Source organism: Lepisma saccharinum, chromosome 26 (assembly GCF_977018435.1).
Source record: "Lepisma saccharinum chromosome 26, izLepSacc3.1, whole genome shotgun sequence".
NCBI lineage: Eukaryota > Metazoa > Arthropoda > Insecta > Zygentoma > Lepismatidae > Lepisma > Lepisma saccharinum.
In genome coordinates this window covers 61,507,109-61,525,104 of record NC_139254.1, presented here as the reverse complement: position 1 = coordinate 61,525,104, position 17,996 = coordinate 61,507,109, and the positions used below count along the sequence as shown (strand labels likewise).

At 43.2% G+C, this 17,996-nt stretch overlaps 1 protein-coding gene across 2 annotated transcripts in view; it reads right to left on the bottom strand.

The window, feature by feature from the left end:
* Dh44 (corticotropin-releasing diuretic hormone 44) overlaps positions 1–17,996 on the bottom strand; it is a 618,074-nt gene that overhangs the window by 33,547 nt on the left and 566,531 nt on the right. For both annotated transcript variants that reach the window (XM_083112447.1, XM_083112448.1), the window contains exon 4: positions 17,424–17,702. In XM_083112447.1, the coding sequence (XP_082968573.1) occupies positions 17,424–17,681 (258 nt within the window). In that variant the 5' untranslated portion in view covers positions 17,682–17,702. The remainder of the gene's footprint in view (positions 1–17,423; positions 17,703–17,996) is intronic.

Below are 17,996 nucleotides of genomic sequence, written 5' to 3'. Positions count from 1 at the left end.
TACGTGATTGCCTCGTCAATGTTGCAATTAAAATTCATCTCGTCTTGACCTTGCTGTATGAGAAAGTTGTCTCGTCCGAGTCAAGTACTTTTAGCTTTTACGTAGGGTGTGAAAGCTTACACGATGACAATAACGAGAATCTTGACGAGATAGTGACACGGCTATTTGAGCACTTGACACAAAAACAAGAAGAGTTTGAAGGTAGAGGAAGTGGATGGAGTCTTTGCGGTCACAACCACATGTTAGAACTTCGAGTCTGCAATTTCAAACCATTACGCAGCACTCAAAAAAAAACAAAAAAACAAAAAAAACAAAATGCAGTGTTGAACATACAAAGTAATGATCAGAAGAGTTTCCTATGGTCTGTCATCGCTGCATTACACCCAGCAAATAATAACCCCCAACGCCTGTCCAATTACAGAGGATATGAGGGGAGATACGAGAATATGATGAGAGGAATTTCCTATCCTGTGCCCCTGAATAAGATCAATCAAATTTTAAAAAACTATAGAGAGGAAAAAGGAGAAGATATCGATATTTCTGTTTTTGGGGTTGACGATTGCGACAATATTCGTGTCTTAAGACCTGCTAGAACCCAGAATAATGTAATTCGACTCTTGCTTGTAGATGGCCGTTACAGTTTAATTCGGAATTTCTCAGGATTAGTAGGAAGACAGATCAGCAAGAATCACGATAAGATCGAAATTTGCGATCGGTGTTTGAGAATTTTTCGCGGGGGTAAGAAGATGAAAGAACAGCACAAGTGTTTTGGCTCCGTGAATGCAGAACCCGAAGATGTCATGCCGGAACCCGGAACCAAGATGAAATTTCAGAAACACCAGGCTCTTCTCCACCATCCCGTCGTCCTTTATGCCGACTTTGAAAGCTTCCAAGTTCCCATGACGTCTTGCGACCCTGATCCCTCTACCTCAAGCACGACCCAAATTTTTCACCACGAGCCTTGCAGTTTCTCCATCTACGGAGAAAAATTGAATGATGTCATCTTGTATTGCGGACCCGATGCGGCAAAACATTTTGTTGAGAAGATAGCGGAATGTGCGAGAAAACTTGCACCCAGCCTGAAAGGCTCTTACGTTTCTCCACCTGCCCTCACAACAGAACAACAACAGAGACATGACACGGCGACAAGATGCGAGGAGTGTAACCAGACTTTCACCGCCGAAAATTACAAGGTCGTCCACCATAACCACCAGAATGGATTATTTCTAAGCACCATCTGTAATTCGTGCAATCTCAAGATTAAGGAGTCGCATTTTGTTGCCGTGTTTCTGCACTACACGGAGAAGTACGACACGCATCTCTTCGTCAAAGAGCTCCACAACATAACTTCTCGAATCAGCATCATTCCGAGAACGAGCGAGAAGTATATTACAGTGAGAGTGTGGATCCCTCTCGAAGAAGAAAAAAGTGTGGAAGTGCGAATCCTGGACTCTTACAATTTCCTGTCCTCCAGCCTCGCAAGCCTTGCATCTCAACTTGGCGACGAAGATCTTGTGGCCACCAAGCAAATGTGTTTTTCGGGGAGAGATGAGAATTTGAATCTGTTGCGTCGCAAGGGCGTCTACCCCTACGAGTACGTCAACAATTTCGACAAATTTGACGAGACGGAACTTCCACCCCGGGAGGTATTTTATTCTTCTCTCACGGAGGACGTCTGTTCCGAAGAGGACTACGAACACGCTCGTAGTGTATGGACGGCATTCAATTGCCAAACTTTTCGCGATTATCACGATCTTTATCTGAAATTGGACGTGACACTTCTGATGGATATTTTCGAATCGTTTCGTAAGAGATGCATCACGATATACAAGTTGGATCCTGCGTATTTCTTCACCACGCCGGGATTGACTTGGGAATCGATGATGAAATACACCAAGGTGGAACTGGGCCTCATCGCAGAGAAGGAACAGTATGCTTTCATGGAGAGTGCGATACGGGGTGGCATCGTCCAATGTCCCCGACGCCATGCTCGGGCAAACAATCCTCATACGCCTGGTTACGATGCATCGAAGCCCAACACCTACATCGTCTACTGGGATGTCAACAACCTGTACGGCCACTCCATGTCCCAGTGTCTTCCCATCAGCGACTACGCGTGGATGACCGAAGAGGAACTCTCCTGCGAAGATTTTCTCAACTGGAGCGAAGATAACGAATGGGGCTGTTTCTTGGAAGTGGATCTCGATTATCCCGAAACACTTCACGAGAAACATCACGGATTGGCCCTGGCCCCCTCCAAAAAGAAGCCACCTGGAGGATCGGAGCCAAAACTCATACTAAGCATGGAGAACAAGCGGAATTACGTTCTGCACTACCGACTCCTCCAATTTTACATAAGTCACGGCTTGCAGTTGAAGAAAGTTCATAGAGGATTGAAGTTCCGACAGAGCAAGTGGCTCGAACCGTACATAGCCGAGAACACGCGACGCAGAGCGCAATCGACATCGCCTGCAGACAAGGATCTGTACAAACTGTTCAATAACGCCATCTACGGCAAGACGATGGAGAACGTGCGTAATTACATCGACGCAACGTTGGTCACGGACGAAAAGAAATTTGAAAAGATCGTCGCGTCCCCCTACTTCAAAAACTTCACTATTTTCGACGAGAATCTAGTATTCGTCGAGAGGAACAAGAAGCAAGTGATGCTCAACAAGCCGATTGCCATAGGTGCCACTGTTCTTGAACTATCAAAATTGCACATGTACCAATCGTACTACGATCAGTTTCAACCTTTTTATGGAGATAACATCCAAATATGTTATATTGACACGGATAGCTTCATTTTTCTAATCCAAACACCAAGCCTCGAACATGATCTGACTAAGATGAAGCATCTGTTTGATTTTAGCAACTTACCATCAGGCCATCACTTACATTCGGCAGAAAACAAAATGACGATTGGAAAATACAAAGATGAAGTTGGCGGGGAGTACATCAGCGAATTTGCGGGGCTTCGTGCCAAAATGTACTGTGTAAAGATTGCAGAAGAAAAAGAGATCAAGAAAGCGAAGGGGGTGGGAAAAATAAGTACCAGCAAATTTAGCATGCAGGACTACAAGGAATGCCTTTTTCATGGTAAAAGGCAACTCAGCACCGATCATCGCATTGCAAGTAAATTGCATGATTTGTACACGACGCGCGTAACCAAGGTCGCATTGGATGCAACGGACAACAAGTTACGTGTTCTCAATTGTCAAATCCACACGCGAGAGTGGGGGCACTACAATAAAAGCGATAAATGTGACGTGTGTTAACCGTAACCCCATAGCCATGAAGTCCGCTGTGTTTTTTCCTCTTCAAAATATACGGAGGAAAAGAATGAAAGTGGGAGCCCTCGGGCGATGAAAAGTTGAATTTAATGAGCCTCGTTTTGGAGCGGGCTTAACAACATAATAACAGGTTGCAACTTTTCATCGCCCGAGGGCTCCCACTTTCATTCTTTTCCTCCCTATGCTATTCTTCTTCAAAAACACAGCGGACTTCATTAACACTTAATGTGTTAAATAATTAACAAGAACAATGAATCTTTTTGGTTTTCGCAAAGAAAGCAAGATGGACACTCCTTCACCAAATTCTAATAACCTCTTACCTTCCGTGTTATCTAAACTCAATGGTCTACTAATTGTACATCTTAATAGTATATGGACGGAAATAAATAACGATGTGGGCAAGATGTTTTATGTTTTTAATAACAATTTACATTTCTATGAAATTCCGATCGACGGGAAACTTCAAATCACCGTGAATCCGGAGAACACAGGCGAAATCAAAATTTCTACCGGCAAGAACATTTTTCGAATGAAGCACGACAAGATACTTTCTAATATTACGTACGATGTGTCTGCAGGAGATTATCTTTACGTGGAACTCCTCGGAGACTACGACAAACTTATTCCTCTCTTCGTAGAATTACGAATCGTCTATCCTATTATAAATAACCGTTAACCAAAAATGCCTAACGACATTTTCGGCAACACCAAGCGTGTGGACCATGCAGAAGAGATTCTCATGTTGGACATTCGAGTTAAGAAGTTGAGGACTGATTTGATCGCTTTGCAGGAAACCTTAAACAAAAGTTTAGAGTCGGAAATCGCTACGCTCCAAACGCAATGTCTCGATCCCATTCTGAAAATCGATTCCGAACTGAAAACACTGATAAAAAATTATGTCGACGTACCTTCTTACGACAGCGTTCAAAATATACAGTTGAACGTGGATTCGCTTCAAAATGATTTGGCCAAATTACAACAATTTCAATCGAAAAATGAAAATTTGGAAAAATTGAAACTCGAAATCGAAGAACGAACTTCCGCAATAGAAAAGAATTTCTCTGAACTTCAAACTGTGGTGAACGATATAGACGCAGAACGCCTGCATGTCGTCGTTTCCAAATTACAAGAAGAATTCACCAGCACGTTGGAAGAAATTAAATCCAAGTTGCAGACTTTGGAAGATACAATGACGAACCTACCATCGTCGGACGAACTGCAGGTTATTGGTAAAAGTGTCGCGAACATAAAAATTCAACTGGAGGCTTATCAAGATTTCGAACACATTCAAACCACCATCGCTACGCTTCAGGCGTCTCTGGAGTTGATCAACGAAGAAATTAAAAATATTCACGCTGAAGCAAGTGTGTTGACGAGTATTCAGGACACGTTAAGCACAGTTCAGCAGAAGATCCAATATTTGGAAAATTTGAACGTCGAATCCAATCTTCCTCATTTTCATCACGTACTGGACAACATACAGGGTGACTTGGAATCGTTACGAACGAGCGTACCTTCGAGCGAAGATTTGGAAAAATTGAAAACGGCGGTGACGGCACTATCCGAATCGAGCGACATCAAAAGTTCGTTGAGCGATCTCGAGAGTAAAGTGGCCAATCTGCCCACCTCCAAAGAATTACATGCTTTGAAAAGGAACATATCTCGAATGCTGAAACGATTGGAAACGGAAACGGCGAACGTGGAACAGATTCGAGACGAACTTGCTTCACTGGTGTCGACGCTGCCCACTTCGCAGAGCGTCGCCGACCTTCACACGCAGTTTACAGACATGCGAATCATCGTGAACGATCTTACCGAGAAGAGCTCGAAATTGAATCAAATCGAAAACCTTCAGAACATTGTCGTCAACATCAGAGATCAAGTTGGAGTGCTGGAATCAACGCAGGAATCAACGCTAACCTCTTTCGGTGCCAAGTTGCAAGAACTCAACGAAAACTACAAGCAGTTGAACGTGGAAGTGAAAATCAAACCGTCATTTTCTACCGTAACGGATACCATAGTCGAACATTTGGTGCCCGTACAAAACACACTGGGTCAGCTTCACAGCAACCTCGTTAGCATCGACACTAAATTCGCTAAACTGCATTCTCTGCAAGCCATCGAAATCAACAGCGTACCCAATCAACAGAGAATCTCCACGTTCGTCGAAGGTAACAAACTGTACATGCTACATCCTTATCATCCGTACTACAAGTTTCTCCTCGATGGCACGATTCAGATAAACGAATTTTCGTACTGGTCTCACGGCAGAAAAGCTAGCGTTCCCACCATGACTTTGATATCGAATCGTGGTGTCCAGAAAGCAGGAAACATTCCTCTGGCACGTTGGAACGAAACGCGCAACATATATGAAATACACGAAGACGAAGATCTCACCGTTTTCGACGTGAGTGCCGGCGATAAGCTGATCATTCAAAACACGAGCGAAGTGCCACCCTCTTTGAATCCCATCACGCTGGTGCTTCTTTTGAAACGTAATCTCTAAAAATAATAAAAATGTCTAGGCAAGCCATCGTCCAAGAATTACATAAACCTGCACGCCGCAACTACGAACGTTTGGCTGTGGTAACCAAGAGAATCGATGACCTCTGGGAAAGCGACCTCGTCGAAATGAGTAGCGGCAAGTTAAAAAACGTGCATAAATTGAACAAGGGCAACAAGTACCTCCTCACCGTCATAGACACATTTTCGAAATTCGCATGGGCTCTACCTTTGAAGGCAAAAACAGGAACGTGTGTCACGGAAGCATTCAAGACAATTTTTCGCGAAAGCGGCGGCAGACGACCTCGGTTTCTGCACACGGACAAAGGGAAGGAATTTTACAATGCCGTATTCCAAAAGTTTATTCGGAAACACAGCATTCAACATTACTCGACCTTCAGTGACGTCAAGGCCAGCATCGTGGAAAGATTCAATCGCACTCTGAAATCGCGCATGTGGTCACGCTTCACGCTTCAGGGAAGCTACAAGTGGGTCACTATTCTTCCGGAACTTGTTAACGACTATAATCACACACGGCACGCAACGATAGGCATGAAGCCAGCTGACGTTACCAGGTCTGACGAGCAACGTTTAATTTCTAGCGTTTACTGTCCAAAGTATACGCCCACGACAAAAAAGGCTAAATACAAAATTGGAGAACAGGTGAGGGTTAGTAAATTGAAGCGAACGTTTGACAGGGGTTTCACACGAAACTGGAGTACTGAACTTTTTACCGTGGTTCGAGTTCTACCCGGGAACCGTCACACGTATATAATAAAGGACAGTGGCGGTGAAATTTTATTGGGGCGCTTCTATGAAGAGGAACTCTCTAAAACTAAATACCCCGACACGTACCTTATCGAAAAAGTTTTGCGCAAGAGAGGCAACAAATTTTTGGTGAAATGGCTGGGACTTCCGGAAACAAGTTGGATCGATTCAAACGAAGTGATTCTATGAGTACGTGGAATGTTGTGAAACGTTTACCTAATTCGGAAAGTCAAACGAAGAAAAAGAACGGCGAATTGCTTCCCGACAGCATCCGCTGTCTGATCGTAGGTCCTTCGGGGTGTGGAAAAACAACACTGCTCGTGGACAATTTTCTCCTCGCACCGAATTGGTTAGCTTGGAAGAACAGGCACCTGTACGTGTTCTCGAAAAGTTTAGAACAATCCAAATACCAGCAACTGATGAAACTGTACGATGGTCTGGACATTGCAACGTTCGCCTCGGAAATAAAACCACTCGACGATTGTCGTGAAAATTCAGTCGTTGTGTTCGACGACGCCATCCTGGAAAATCAAAATGAAATTCGCAATTTTTTCACGCAAGGTCGTCACAAAGGAATGGATTGCTTCTACCTAGCTCAAACGTTTTCCAAAATTCCAAAACAGTTAGTACGCGACAACGCTAATTTCATATGTTTGTTTCGTCAAGATCACACCAACCTCAAGCATGCGTACGATGACTACGTAGGCGGAGACATGAACTACAATCAATTTTCGGAAGGCTGCTGCTCTACTTGCTGGAACGGTGACGATTTCGGATTCGCTACGATCGACATGACGAGGAAACCCAACAACGGAAAATACAGAAACAAAATCAACGACTTTCTAAACGTTGCAACGTTGTGAGAAACGACGTATATAAATAACGTCATGACGAAACGAAAAATCGAAGACGAAAATCTCAAGCTTCGCGATTACCTCGCGAAACGCTTCAAAGGTTGGAAATCCGAAAATCGCGGATTCTACGAAGAGAAGAAACGTCAGGATCAACCTGTGATCGATGCCATCAGCGGTCTAGGTAAAGAAATTAAAAGTGTCACGGAACAAAATAAAAATTTGATTAATGAACTCGTACCGCTCGCAGCTAAAAGTTACGCTGTACCCACGCCTATTTCAAGCATTCCTTCGACGCCGTTCGAACTGAAGGATGCACCGACACGACGTCGAGCCATAGGCAGCACGTCGTCGTCTTCGGATAAAATCGAGTTGGGACCTTTGGCACGAGACTACCTGAGCACGGGGAAATTCGACAAGGATGAAGTGTTCGGATTGTATCCCAGCATGGAAACCAACGAAGGCGGCGGTGTGGTGTGGAAGATTGGGAAATCGAAGGTGACCTTCGAAGGCAACGACATTAAAGTCAATTTAGGCGACAAGGATAGTTGGAACAGGTATCCGGGTACGGTGGGACTGTGGGAACTCGTCGCCAAAAAGCAGCCGAAAGATTACACCGACGAAGATTACCAGAGTTACAAGGAAATTCTGATCATGACGGATGCCTTGTACCAAAACAACGACGCCTCGCAGAATAGGGTGAAATCGAGCAGCGGCGAGAAGTACAGGAATCTCATCAAACCGATTTGGAACCAGGTCAAAACGGGCAGCGGGGTCAAACGCTACAACACGTTACCCAAAGAATTCGTTTGGGTGGACGACGTTAGGAAGCTCGTGGACCGATTGTTGGTGATAGCCGGCGAAGAGAATGCAGGCAACCATAATTTCTACAACGAGAAGGTTGGCATCGTGGACATGATCAGCACGAAACTTTCCAACTTCATCGTGAACGACGACAAGGGCATAGGTTACCTCATCAAAATCATCAACACGCTGCCTCCGAAATTCTGGAACGTGGCCGAAGGAAAGGGACTCGTAAACGACATCATCAACAAGTTACCTTTCGAGATGCATCTACCTGGCTACCAGTACTGCGGACCGGGTACCAAACTCGAGAAAAGATTGGAGAGAGGAGACAAGGGTGTGAATCCGCTGGACGCCGCATGCAAAGATCACGACATCGCTTACAACACCACGCAGACGGATCTGGATGCACGTCACGAAGCAGACAGAAAGTTAGAGCACGCAGCTTTTGAAAGGTTCGTGAGCAGAGACGCATCGCTGGGTGAACGGGTCGCCGCACTGGGTACCACCATCGCCATGAACACGAAACAAAAATTGGGGTGGGGTATATAAATAACATACAGTAAAAAAACAACATGGATTACATAACTAATTTGCCACCCGAGTTACTATTTAAAATATTCAAGAAAGTAGTTAACGGAGATGTTAATAAACTTCTAATCATAGCAAGAACGACGCCGGAATTTCGCATCCCTTGTGAAATGGTTCTCAAGGACCTTCTTCGGGAGATCAGCGGCCTGAGGTGCGGTGATCTCAACATTCTGCTTTCGGCTGCAGGGGAAAAATTGGAGGAGAGGTCGGACGAACTGTACGAGGCGATGCAGGGAAGAAGACAGTATACTGATGATTGGTACAAGTCTATGCAGGAGAAGGAAGATATCACTACGCACATCCTCGCGTTTTCCGAAGCACGAACTTTCTTCCTCTGTTAAAATAATAATAATATATATACGTGTCAAAAAAAACTTGATATATAAATAACACACATCGTGAAAAAAAAACAATTAAATTTCTCTAACACACACACTGAAATTTTTCTCTTCTTCGATATGACAACTGAAAAAATGAGTGATCTCCAGGCATTAAAACAAATGCTAAATTTGTCAGTCGAGTATGTAAAAATTCGGGAATTGGAAGTCGACAAATCTTACACGATAACTTCCGGTTCAATTGTTTCTACCCAGTATGGTCCCAAGGTACGCCTGTTGCTCAACGCACAATACAGTCTATTTTTACCAGATCGATACGCTAACATGTTATCTGACGAGAAGCTATCTATTTTAATCGAGAATAAAACTCAAATCGTGTACAAGGGGACAAAGGAACTTCTTGGCAAGAAAACGAAGCACGTAATAGAATTTGTGTAGCGACTGCGAGGCCTTGAAAATATATAAATAACATACCGTAAAAAAAACTACACAAGAAAAAATCTCAGAATATATATAAATAACATACCGTGAAAATAACACATAGAGCATCAACATGAAGCCCAAGGGTGTCGTGTACCAGATACCATACTCCAATCTTAAAAATCTAGGTGCTCTTGATGGGTTACTCACCAAGAAACAACGCGAGAAGAAACGTTCTTGCTTGTCGAAAGGACATGGAATGAAATTGCTGCTCAGCACACCTCAATTGAAAAGATTGCAGCGTTCGCGGAAACAGCAAAAGATCGGAGGTTTCATATTCAGCATCCCGGCCATCCTGGCAGCATTGGGGGCCGTTGGAAGTTTGGCCGGCGGAAGTGCCGCCATTGCGAAAACCGTCATCGACTCAAAGAAGAACAAAGCGGAATTGGAAGAACAGAAACGTCACAACCTGGCCATGGAGAAGAAGGGGAAAGGTATAACCAAAAAACAAAAAACCAACCTTGATGCTTTGAAGAAATATAAAAAAAAGAAACAGAAGCACTCACCAACCGAGACATTGAATCTCTGATTGAACCGTTACAAATCAAACACTTCAGAGGAGTTTTCATGTCCGACTCGTTACCTTCAAGCGTCAAAAGAAGAGAATGTGGAGTAGTCAACTTGGACGGTCAAGAAAATCCAGGCACGCATTGGATATGTTACCACAAAAACGATAATGATAAAGCATTTGTTTTCGATTCTTTCGGAGGTGTTCCACCTACAAATTTAGTTCATTATCTGAAAACAGGCAAAACCTCCATATACTACAACGACGAACGCATTCAAAATTTCGGAGACGTGAACTGCGGTCATCTCTGCCTCTCCGTGCTCGCGTTTCTCTCTAAAATAAATAACCCTACGATCGAGGATTTCCAGAAAGCATTGTGGAACCTCAAACAGCATCACTAGGATGGGTGTGTTCCATCTCACGAGCGAATCTTCAATCTTGAAACTCACGCTGCACGACGACATTGTCTATCCTAAATCCGTGGCTCTGCGTGCATTCTACAGCATGTACCTCATACCTAATGTTACGCAGCACAACAACAAAATTAGCGTTGGAAGCGAACACATCGTCGTCACGCCAGGACAATACAATCTTTCCACTTTGCAAGCTCAGTTACCCAAAGGCACGTACCTTTCTCAAAATTCGGTCACGCACAGAGTGGAAATCCTGTCGGCGACGGAGACCGTGGACCTGGGCACCATAGGAGAACTTTTAGGTTTCGAGAACAACACAAAACTCGAAGCTGGCATCAAGCACGTGGCAACAAACATTCCTAAATTTTTGGCCATAGAGACTCTGAACGTACACTGCAACGTGGCAGAAGGTATGATCACGAAATCCTCGGACGGATTGTTAGGAAGTCACAAGCAGACGGGAATCATAGCCACTTTCAAACCAAGTTCCGAATTCATGGAACCGATCATCTACACGCCCTCTTCGCCGATCTATTTTCCAGTATGTCGCAACCGCATAGACGACATAGAGTTGGTGGTGACGAACGAGAAAGGAGACGTGGTGGATTTCGCAGGTGCAACAACTACTGCCATCGTGGAGATCAACGTATAATAAATAACCATACATGTAAAATGGAGCAAATCGAAAGTTACGAATTGCAATCTTTCCCTCCCAACCGTCGCACGTTCGCCAATCTCAACGAGGCGAACAGGGAGATCGAATACGACGTTGACGTAGGCGATGGGTTCATTCATCCTCACAGAGCGGACCTCTACCTTCAATTCGACGTGGTGAAGAAAGAAAGCGGAGACACGTTTCCCGCAGCAGCAAACTTGATACTCGTAGACAACTTCGTGCCTCACCTGTTCTCGCAGGTGGAGGTGAGGAAACACAACACCGTCATCGACAGAATAGATTATCCAGGCATCACGTCGACGGCAGTGGGAACATTGAAATTATCCAAAACAGACGCAGCATACTATCAAGCAGGAGGATTCGAAGCCGGGACCAAAATATCGACGAGAAGTCACACGGTGCTCTTTCCCATGCGTCTGCTTCCAGGATTCTTCTCGGACTACAAGGAGATCATGTGGAAGGGAGGACTGAGAGTCACGTTTCGAAGAGCGGCCAACGACAACGACGCACTGATGCGATACGCTACTTTAGGTCCGGACGGCACCACGCCGATAGCCAACACTTTACCCGAAGCAGCGAAATGCGTCATCCGAAGCATGGAATTGAGAATGCCGGTGGTGGAATACGAAACAAACTACGCCCTCAAGTACAAAGCGGAGATCTTGAAAAGTCCGCAGGTGCCGATTCACTTTCACGGTTACCAGTGCGTGCAGAAGATGGCGTCGGGAAGTCACATGGAATTCGACGTGACGACGCAGTTCAACAACATACAGTTCGACATGCCAGATTTCGTCGTAGTGCTCTTTCAGACCGGGAGGGACAAGAATCAGGAAAAAGATTCCAGCAAATTCGATGACTGTAAGATCAAGAACGTTTATCTGAAGAATGGACGCAACGAAGTGTTCCCGCGCGAGAATTACAATCTTGACGTGACCAAAAACGATTACCTCAAACTTTACGAAGCGTTTTCGGCTTACAAACGCGTGACCGAGGGAAGTGTGGACATGTACTACACGCCCAGCGAATTCAAAGCACGGAGACCCATGACCGTCATCAACACATCTAAGAGAAAGCAGGTGGTGGTCAACGATCGAACCAACATCAAGGTCGTCTGCGAGTTCCACGATGCCTTGCCCGAGGATACCCTATGCAGTGTCATCCTGATTGCAGAGAAGTCCTTCGCCTACGACGTGAAGAATGAGAGGGTCACAGAGCAGTTTTAACAAGTTTTTAACATCTTTTCTTGCACAATAAGAAATTTTCTGCACTAGCACAATCAGTTACAATAGCACAATACGAATTTCACTAGTTCAGATCAGTTACAAATGTGAATTTCATTAGTTATCACTTACAATATCTTTTTGCACTATAGCACGAGACAATCAGAAAATTTGCACAAAAAAATTTGTTGTTGTTTTTACATGTGAAAATTAACAATAAAATTTCTTTTTTATTGTTTCAGATGCTGTCGAAACATCAAAAACATATACACACACTAGAAAAATAAGCATGCAACTTTATTTGTAACACACACACATACATTCTCCATCTTCATCAAGAAAATATTAATAATAAACATAATTATTTTTATCTATCTCACAATAAAACTCTATATCCAAAAAATATCACAACATCAAATAACACTAGAGTCGTTAGTACACGTTGCATGCATTACGGAGGTCCTCTGTAGGGTTTCATGGAAGTTTGGGGGAAAAAAAAAAACACGTGAAACTCTACAGAGGTGCGGTAATCTATAACCGCAGCCATTAGAAAACTTTTACATTTTTGGTTGGGCACCACGCACCCTGGCGAGGTTATAGGGGCCAGGCATTCTAAAAAACAACAATTATTATTTGTTTGTTTGTTTGTGTTACAATACATAAGCGCGCGTACGTATGTGTGTGGCACATCGTTCCCTCCCCGAGAGAGAGGTTTACGTAGGTCGCAATATATAAACATTTGGTCCCGGACTTGGAAAATTACGATAAAATACACTCATCTTTCAAAAATAAGAAGATGAGAGGAGAGGTTTACGAAAATCACGATATATATAAACATTTGGCTCCGGACTTGGAAAATTACGATAAGGTGCACTCATTTTTCAAAAATGAGAAGATGAGAAGATGAGAAGAGAGGTTTACGTAGGTCGCAATATATAAACATTTGGGTCCCGGACTTGGAAAATTACGATAAAATACACTCATCTTTCAAAAATAAGAGAATAAGAGAATAAGAAAATGAGAAGATGAGAGCGCGCGCGTGTGTATATGCCACATCTTTCCCCCCGAGAGAAAAGTTTACGAAGATCACTATATATAAACATTTGGCCCCCTTGATTCCAGCACTCCAACTTCATCTCTAATGTTGACGACAATATTCTAAAAGTAGAGAGAATAAGAAAATGAGAAAATGAGAGGATGAGAAAATAAGAGGATAAGAAGAGAGGTTTACGAAGATCACGATCTACAAACATTTGGTCCTTAAAAAATGAGAAGATGAGAAGATGAGAAAATAAGAAAATAAGAAGATGAGAAGATGAGAAAATAAGAAGATGAGAAGATGAGAAAATGAGAAGATGAGAAAATGAGAAGATGAGAAAATGAGAAAATGAGAAGATGAGAAGATGAGAAGAGGAGAGGAGGAGAAGAGGAGGGCTCCTCTTTCACTCATCACTGCCTTTTTGCACCCGTGAAACGTCGTCAGCGTAATAAATGAGGCGCGGAACAGGGAGAGAAAGTGAGTTTTTCAACTTTTTGTGGTCGTTTAGTCAAGAAATCAGAGTTGTTTTCAGATGCACAAAAATACTCTACTTACGAACAAACAATCGTGATTTGTCTATTGAAGGATTGCAGGCAAACCACGAAGTGTATAGTGCAGGAGGCCTTAGAAAGATCGCTTCGCGGGCTTACAGCAGACGACAATATGGGAGTGTGTCTGCGAGAACCAATCAGGTCTGCAAATGAGCGAGCCCGGTTGCCACAGCTAGCTCGCTGCACCCTTCTGGAAGGGTGAGTGACCTCTGCCTTTTGCTACCTCGGCCTGTTTGTTCGGCTGAGGAGCAGACGACACGAGAGGATCGGCAATAGTGTGCGAGCGACGTCTGCTGTTAGCCCGCGAAACGCTCTTTCTAAGGCCTCCTGCACTATAGTTCACTGTCTTGATTCTGGTGCTGATAACATTGTTGTCTCAGCACGTGATGCAGATGTATTAGTGCAATTGGTAGCGTTATTTCACAAGATTAGATGTACAAAATTGTGGTTGCGAGCAGGAACATAAAAAAAAACATTCCAGTACATGAAGTCAGGTAGAAGCTTTCATTTACGGATCCTGTCTTCGAAACTCTCATCCCATTCCACGCCATAACAGGATGCGACACAATATCCTACATTGCTGGGATCAGTAAGAAGACAGCATGGAAAATATTTAACACTAATAATAATGATCTACTAAATCTTGGTGTTGACGAATTGAAACAAGAAACAGCACACAAGGCAGAGAAGTTCATATGCAAGTTGTATGGTGTACCGGATGCAAGCAGCTGTGATGAAGCCAGAGTAAAGCTGTTCAGCAAAGGAAAAACACAACAAGCACTGCCCCCCCACTACCGATGCTCTACGGTTACATGTACAACGGGCCCACTATCCAGCCATGGTGTGGAGGCAGTCGGTCATACCAAAACATGTATTACCACCACCTACTATCTTGGGATGGAAAATGGTTGATGGACAGCTCTTTCCAAAACTTCAATCGCTGCCACCAATTCCACAACCCTGCTACGACATTGTCACCTGTGGATGTTTGGGTGGTTGTATATCCGCTACATGTTCCTGCAGGAAAGGCCAGCTTGTATGTACTGCAGCTTGCAAATGTGCAGATACTGGCACTAAGGAGTGCATGAATATTTGTGACTAGAAAAATGTTATACTATTTTTGTAGGCAAAATAAGGTTGAATAAGGATAACGTGCAGATTTATCATACACTGGTACTGTTAATATTTCTTTCAATATGGTCTTATGTTTTGAAAAATATTATTATTTTGCATCTTTTCAGAAATGTTCTATACTTTTTTTCTGTATTAAAAACGTACTGTTACACTGTTTCATTCCTAGTTCAAAAGTATGGATACGAAACATTGCATGGATGCACGTAGCCGCCATTTTGTTTTTTAGCGATTTGGAACAAACAGCTTAAAATTTCAGATTAGAAAACATAATATTTGGATTCAGAGTACCCAAAAACATAATGTTTGACACCAAGATCACTATTTTCTTTCTGCTCCTTCAAAAGTTAATAGGAACTCATTTCGTATGGCCGCCATTTTATTTTTTAGCGATTTGGAGCACATAGCTTAAAATTTCAGATTGGAAAACATAATATTTGGATTCAGCATGCCCAAAAACATAATGTTTGACACCAAGATCACTATTTTCTTTCTGCTCCTTCAAAAGTTATTAGGACCTCATTTCGTATTGCCGCCATTTTGTTTTTTAGCGATTTGGAGCACATAGCTTAAAATTTCAGATTAGAAAACATAATATTTGGATTCAGCATACCCAAAAACATAATGTTTGACACCAAGATCACTATTTTCTTTTTGCTCCTTCAAAAGTTATTAGGACCTCATTTCGTATTGCCGCCATTTTGTTTTTTAGCGATTTGAAGCATATAACACCAAAATCGAGAGTGGCAAACAAAATATTCGTAATCAGCACATCAAATACATTCAGAAAATGTTGTTTGCCCGCTTTTCCTCAAAAATGCTTCCTACAGTCAGAATTTTCGAAAATTGTCCCAGTCTACTATATGCAACATAGACATGAAAAAATAGTACCAAAATGTTCGGAAACTATTCAAGTTTTTTTGTTTCAGATTTTTGTACCGTTGCAGTAGTGTAGCAGTGCCAGTGTCCAGCAAACCGGAAATTTACACAAATCAGAAAAAGGTTGAGTGTGTCCTGTGGTTTCACGAGAGCAGGTCACAAAAAACAGTGCAGAGACAGTTTCAAACATCGTGCGTATCTGGGGTAAAGAGCCCCCTCATGAGGTGAGGAATTCGACCATGGGCAACCCGAAGGTGAACGTTTGGTGCGCGCTGCTGCATGACAGAATAATCAAACCATTCTTTTTCTGTGAGGACACCGTAACATCTGGAGTGTATCTCGACATGTTGCAATTGTTTGCTGTTCCTCAATTGCTAGAATACCACCCAGATGTTATCTTTCAACAAGACGGTGCACCGCCACATTGGAGTCTGGAGGTTCGTTCCTACCTTGAACAGACATTTCCTGGAAAATGGATTGGTCGAGATGGACCGACGGCGTGGCCTGAACGATCTCCAGACATAACCCCTTTAGATTTTTTCTATGGAGTTATGTGAAAGACAATGTCTACAGAACTCCTCCATCCGATCTTGCAACTCTGCAACAACGGATAACCCAAGTCATCACATCAATCCCTCCTTTGATGTTGGCTAATGCATGGCGAAAAGTTGAATTTCGACTAGATGTACTCCGTGCTACCAAGGGTGCTCACGTGGAGATTTATTGATTTCTTTCGTATTGCCAATAAAACTTGAATAGTTTCCGAACATTTTGGTACCATTTTTTCATGTCTATGTTGCATATAGCGGATACAGTTAATTTTTGTTTTCATACAAAGACTTCTCGGACACCCGGTAGAACTGGCTATCCTATGGACGTCTAATTGATAGCCATAATATCCATTGATCTGATCTAGACATTGTGGACATCCTATGTGTATCCATTGGCGATTTGCGCTGTATGGGAAAAAGTCTTGTAATCAAAGGGTCCCAGGTTCCATTCCCAACTGAGACACATGGTGCTTCAGGTATCACTTTTAGCCTATCTATGCATAAAGTGGATTTGAAACTCAAAGAAACCCTAACCTGTAAGGACAATGTAAATACAGGGTGTTTCCGTGATCTTGATTCAAATTGGCCGGGTAGTTGGAGATATTAAATCTACAAGCCGAATCTTTCAGTTGTCTTATTCCACCGTCATAGGAGCTCCAAACAGATTTGGCTTATAACTTATTAATGAAGCGTTTCCGGACCGAGGTTCCTCATCCCTATTGGTAATTAAGCCAGTCTCCATCCACCTTTCCAGTTTGAATCAAGATCACGGAAACACCCTGTATATAAAACAAGAAGATGCACGCAATCAAGAGGAAATGAAATCACCTGGAAGTTGCTGTCGGCGTCGCTGAAGACGATGAACCTTGGGTCGTCGACCGTCTCCCACTCGGCCGCCTCCTCTTGAGCTTCCAGACTCGGCGCCAGCTGAGGGAGGTCCTCCTCCAGGAGCAGGGGGTAGCTGGGCGCCCGAGGCCGCTTCACGAGGGGTGCCAGCCTGTGGTAGGGGACGGTGAGCGTTATGGCAGTGGACGACATCACGCTGCAAACGAGGAAGGTCACCAGGGTCGTCACGTTCGTCCTCATGGCTAGGGCGAGAAGGAGATTCTGCAAGGAGAAAGGCAGATTCAAATCAGGTTGATTTAAATCACTTTAAGTAAATAATTTATAGAATAATGTAAAAGGATTTTGAAGATATCAGAATCACTTTTGGTGATACTACATTAATCTCGTAATCATTTAATGGTGTTTATTAGACTCTAAGAAAGGAAGCAAAATATATGTGCTGATGGGCTGAAGCTCATACGAAAGGAAATGTAATAGGTATTTAAACTATAAACACATTTAAATTTCTTTCGATTTAAAATTCAAGAATTTTTATAGGCAAAAATTGCAAACATT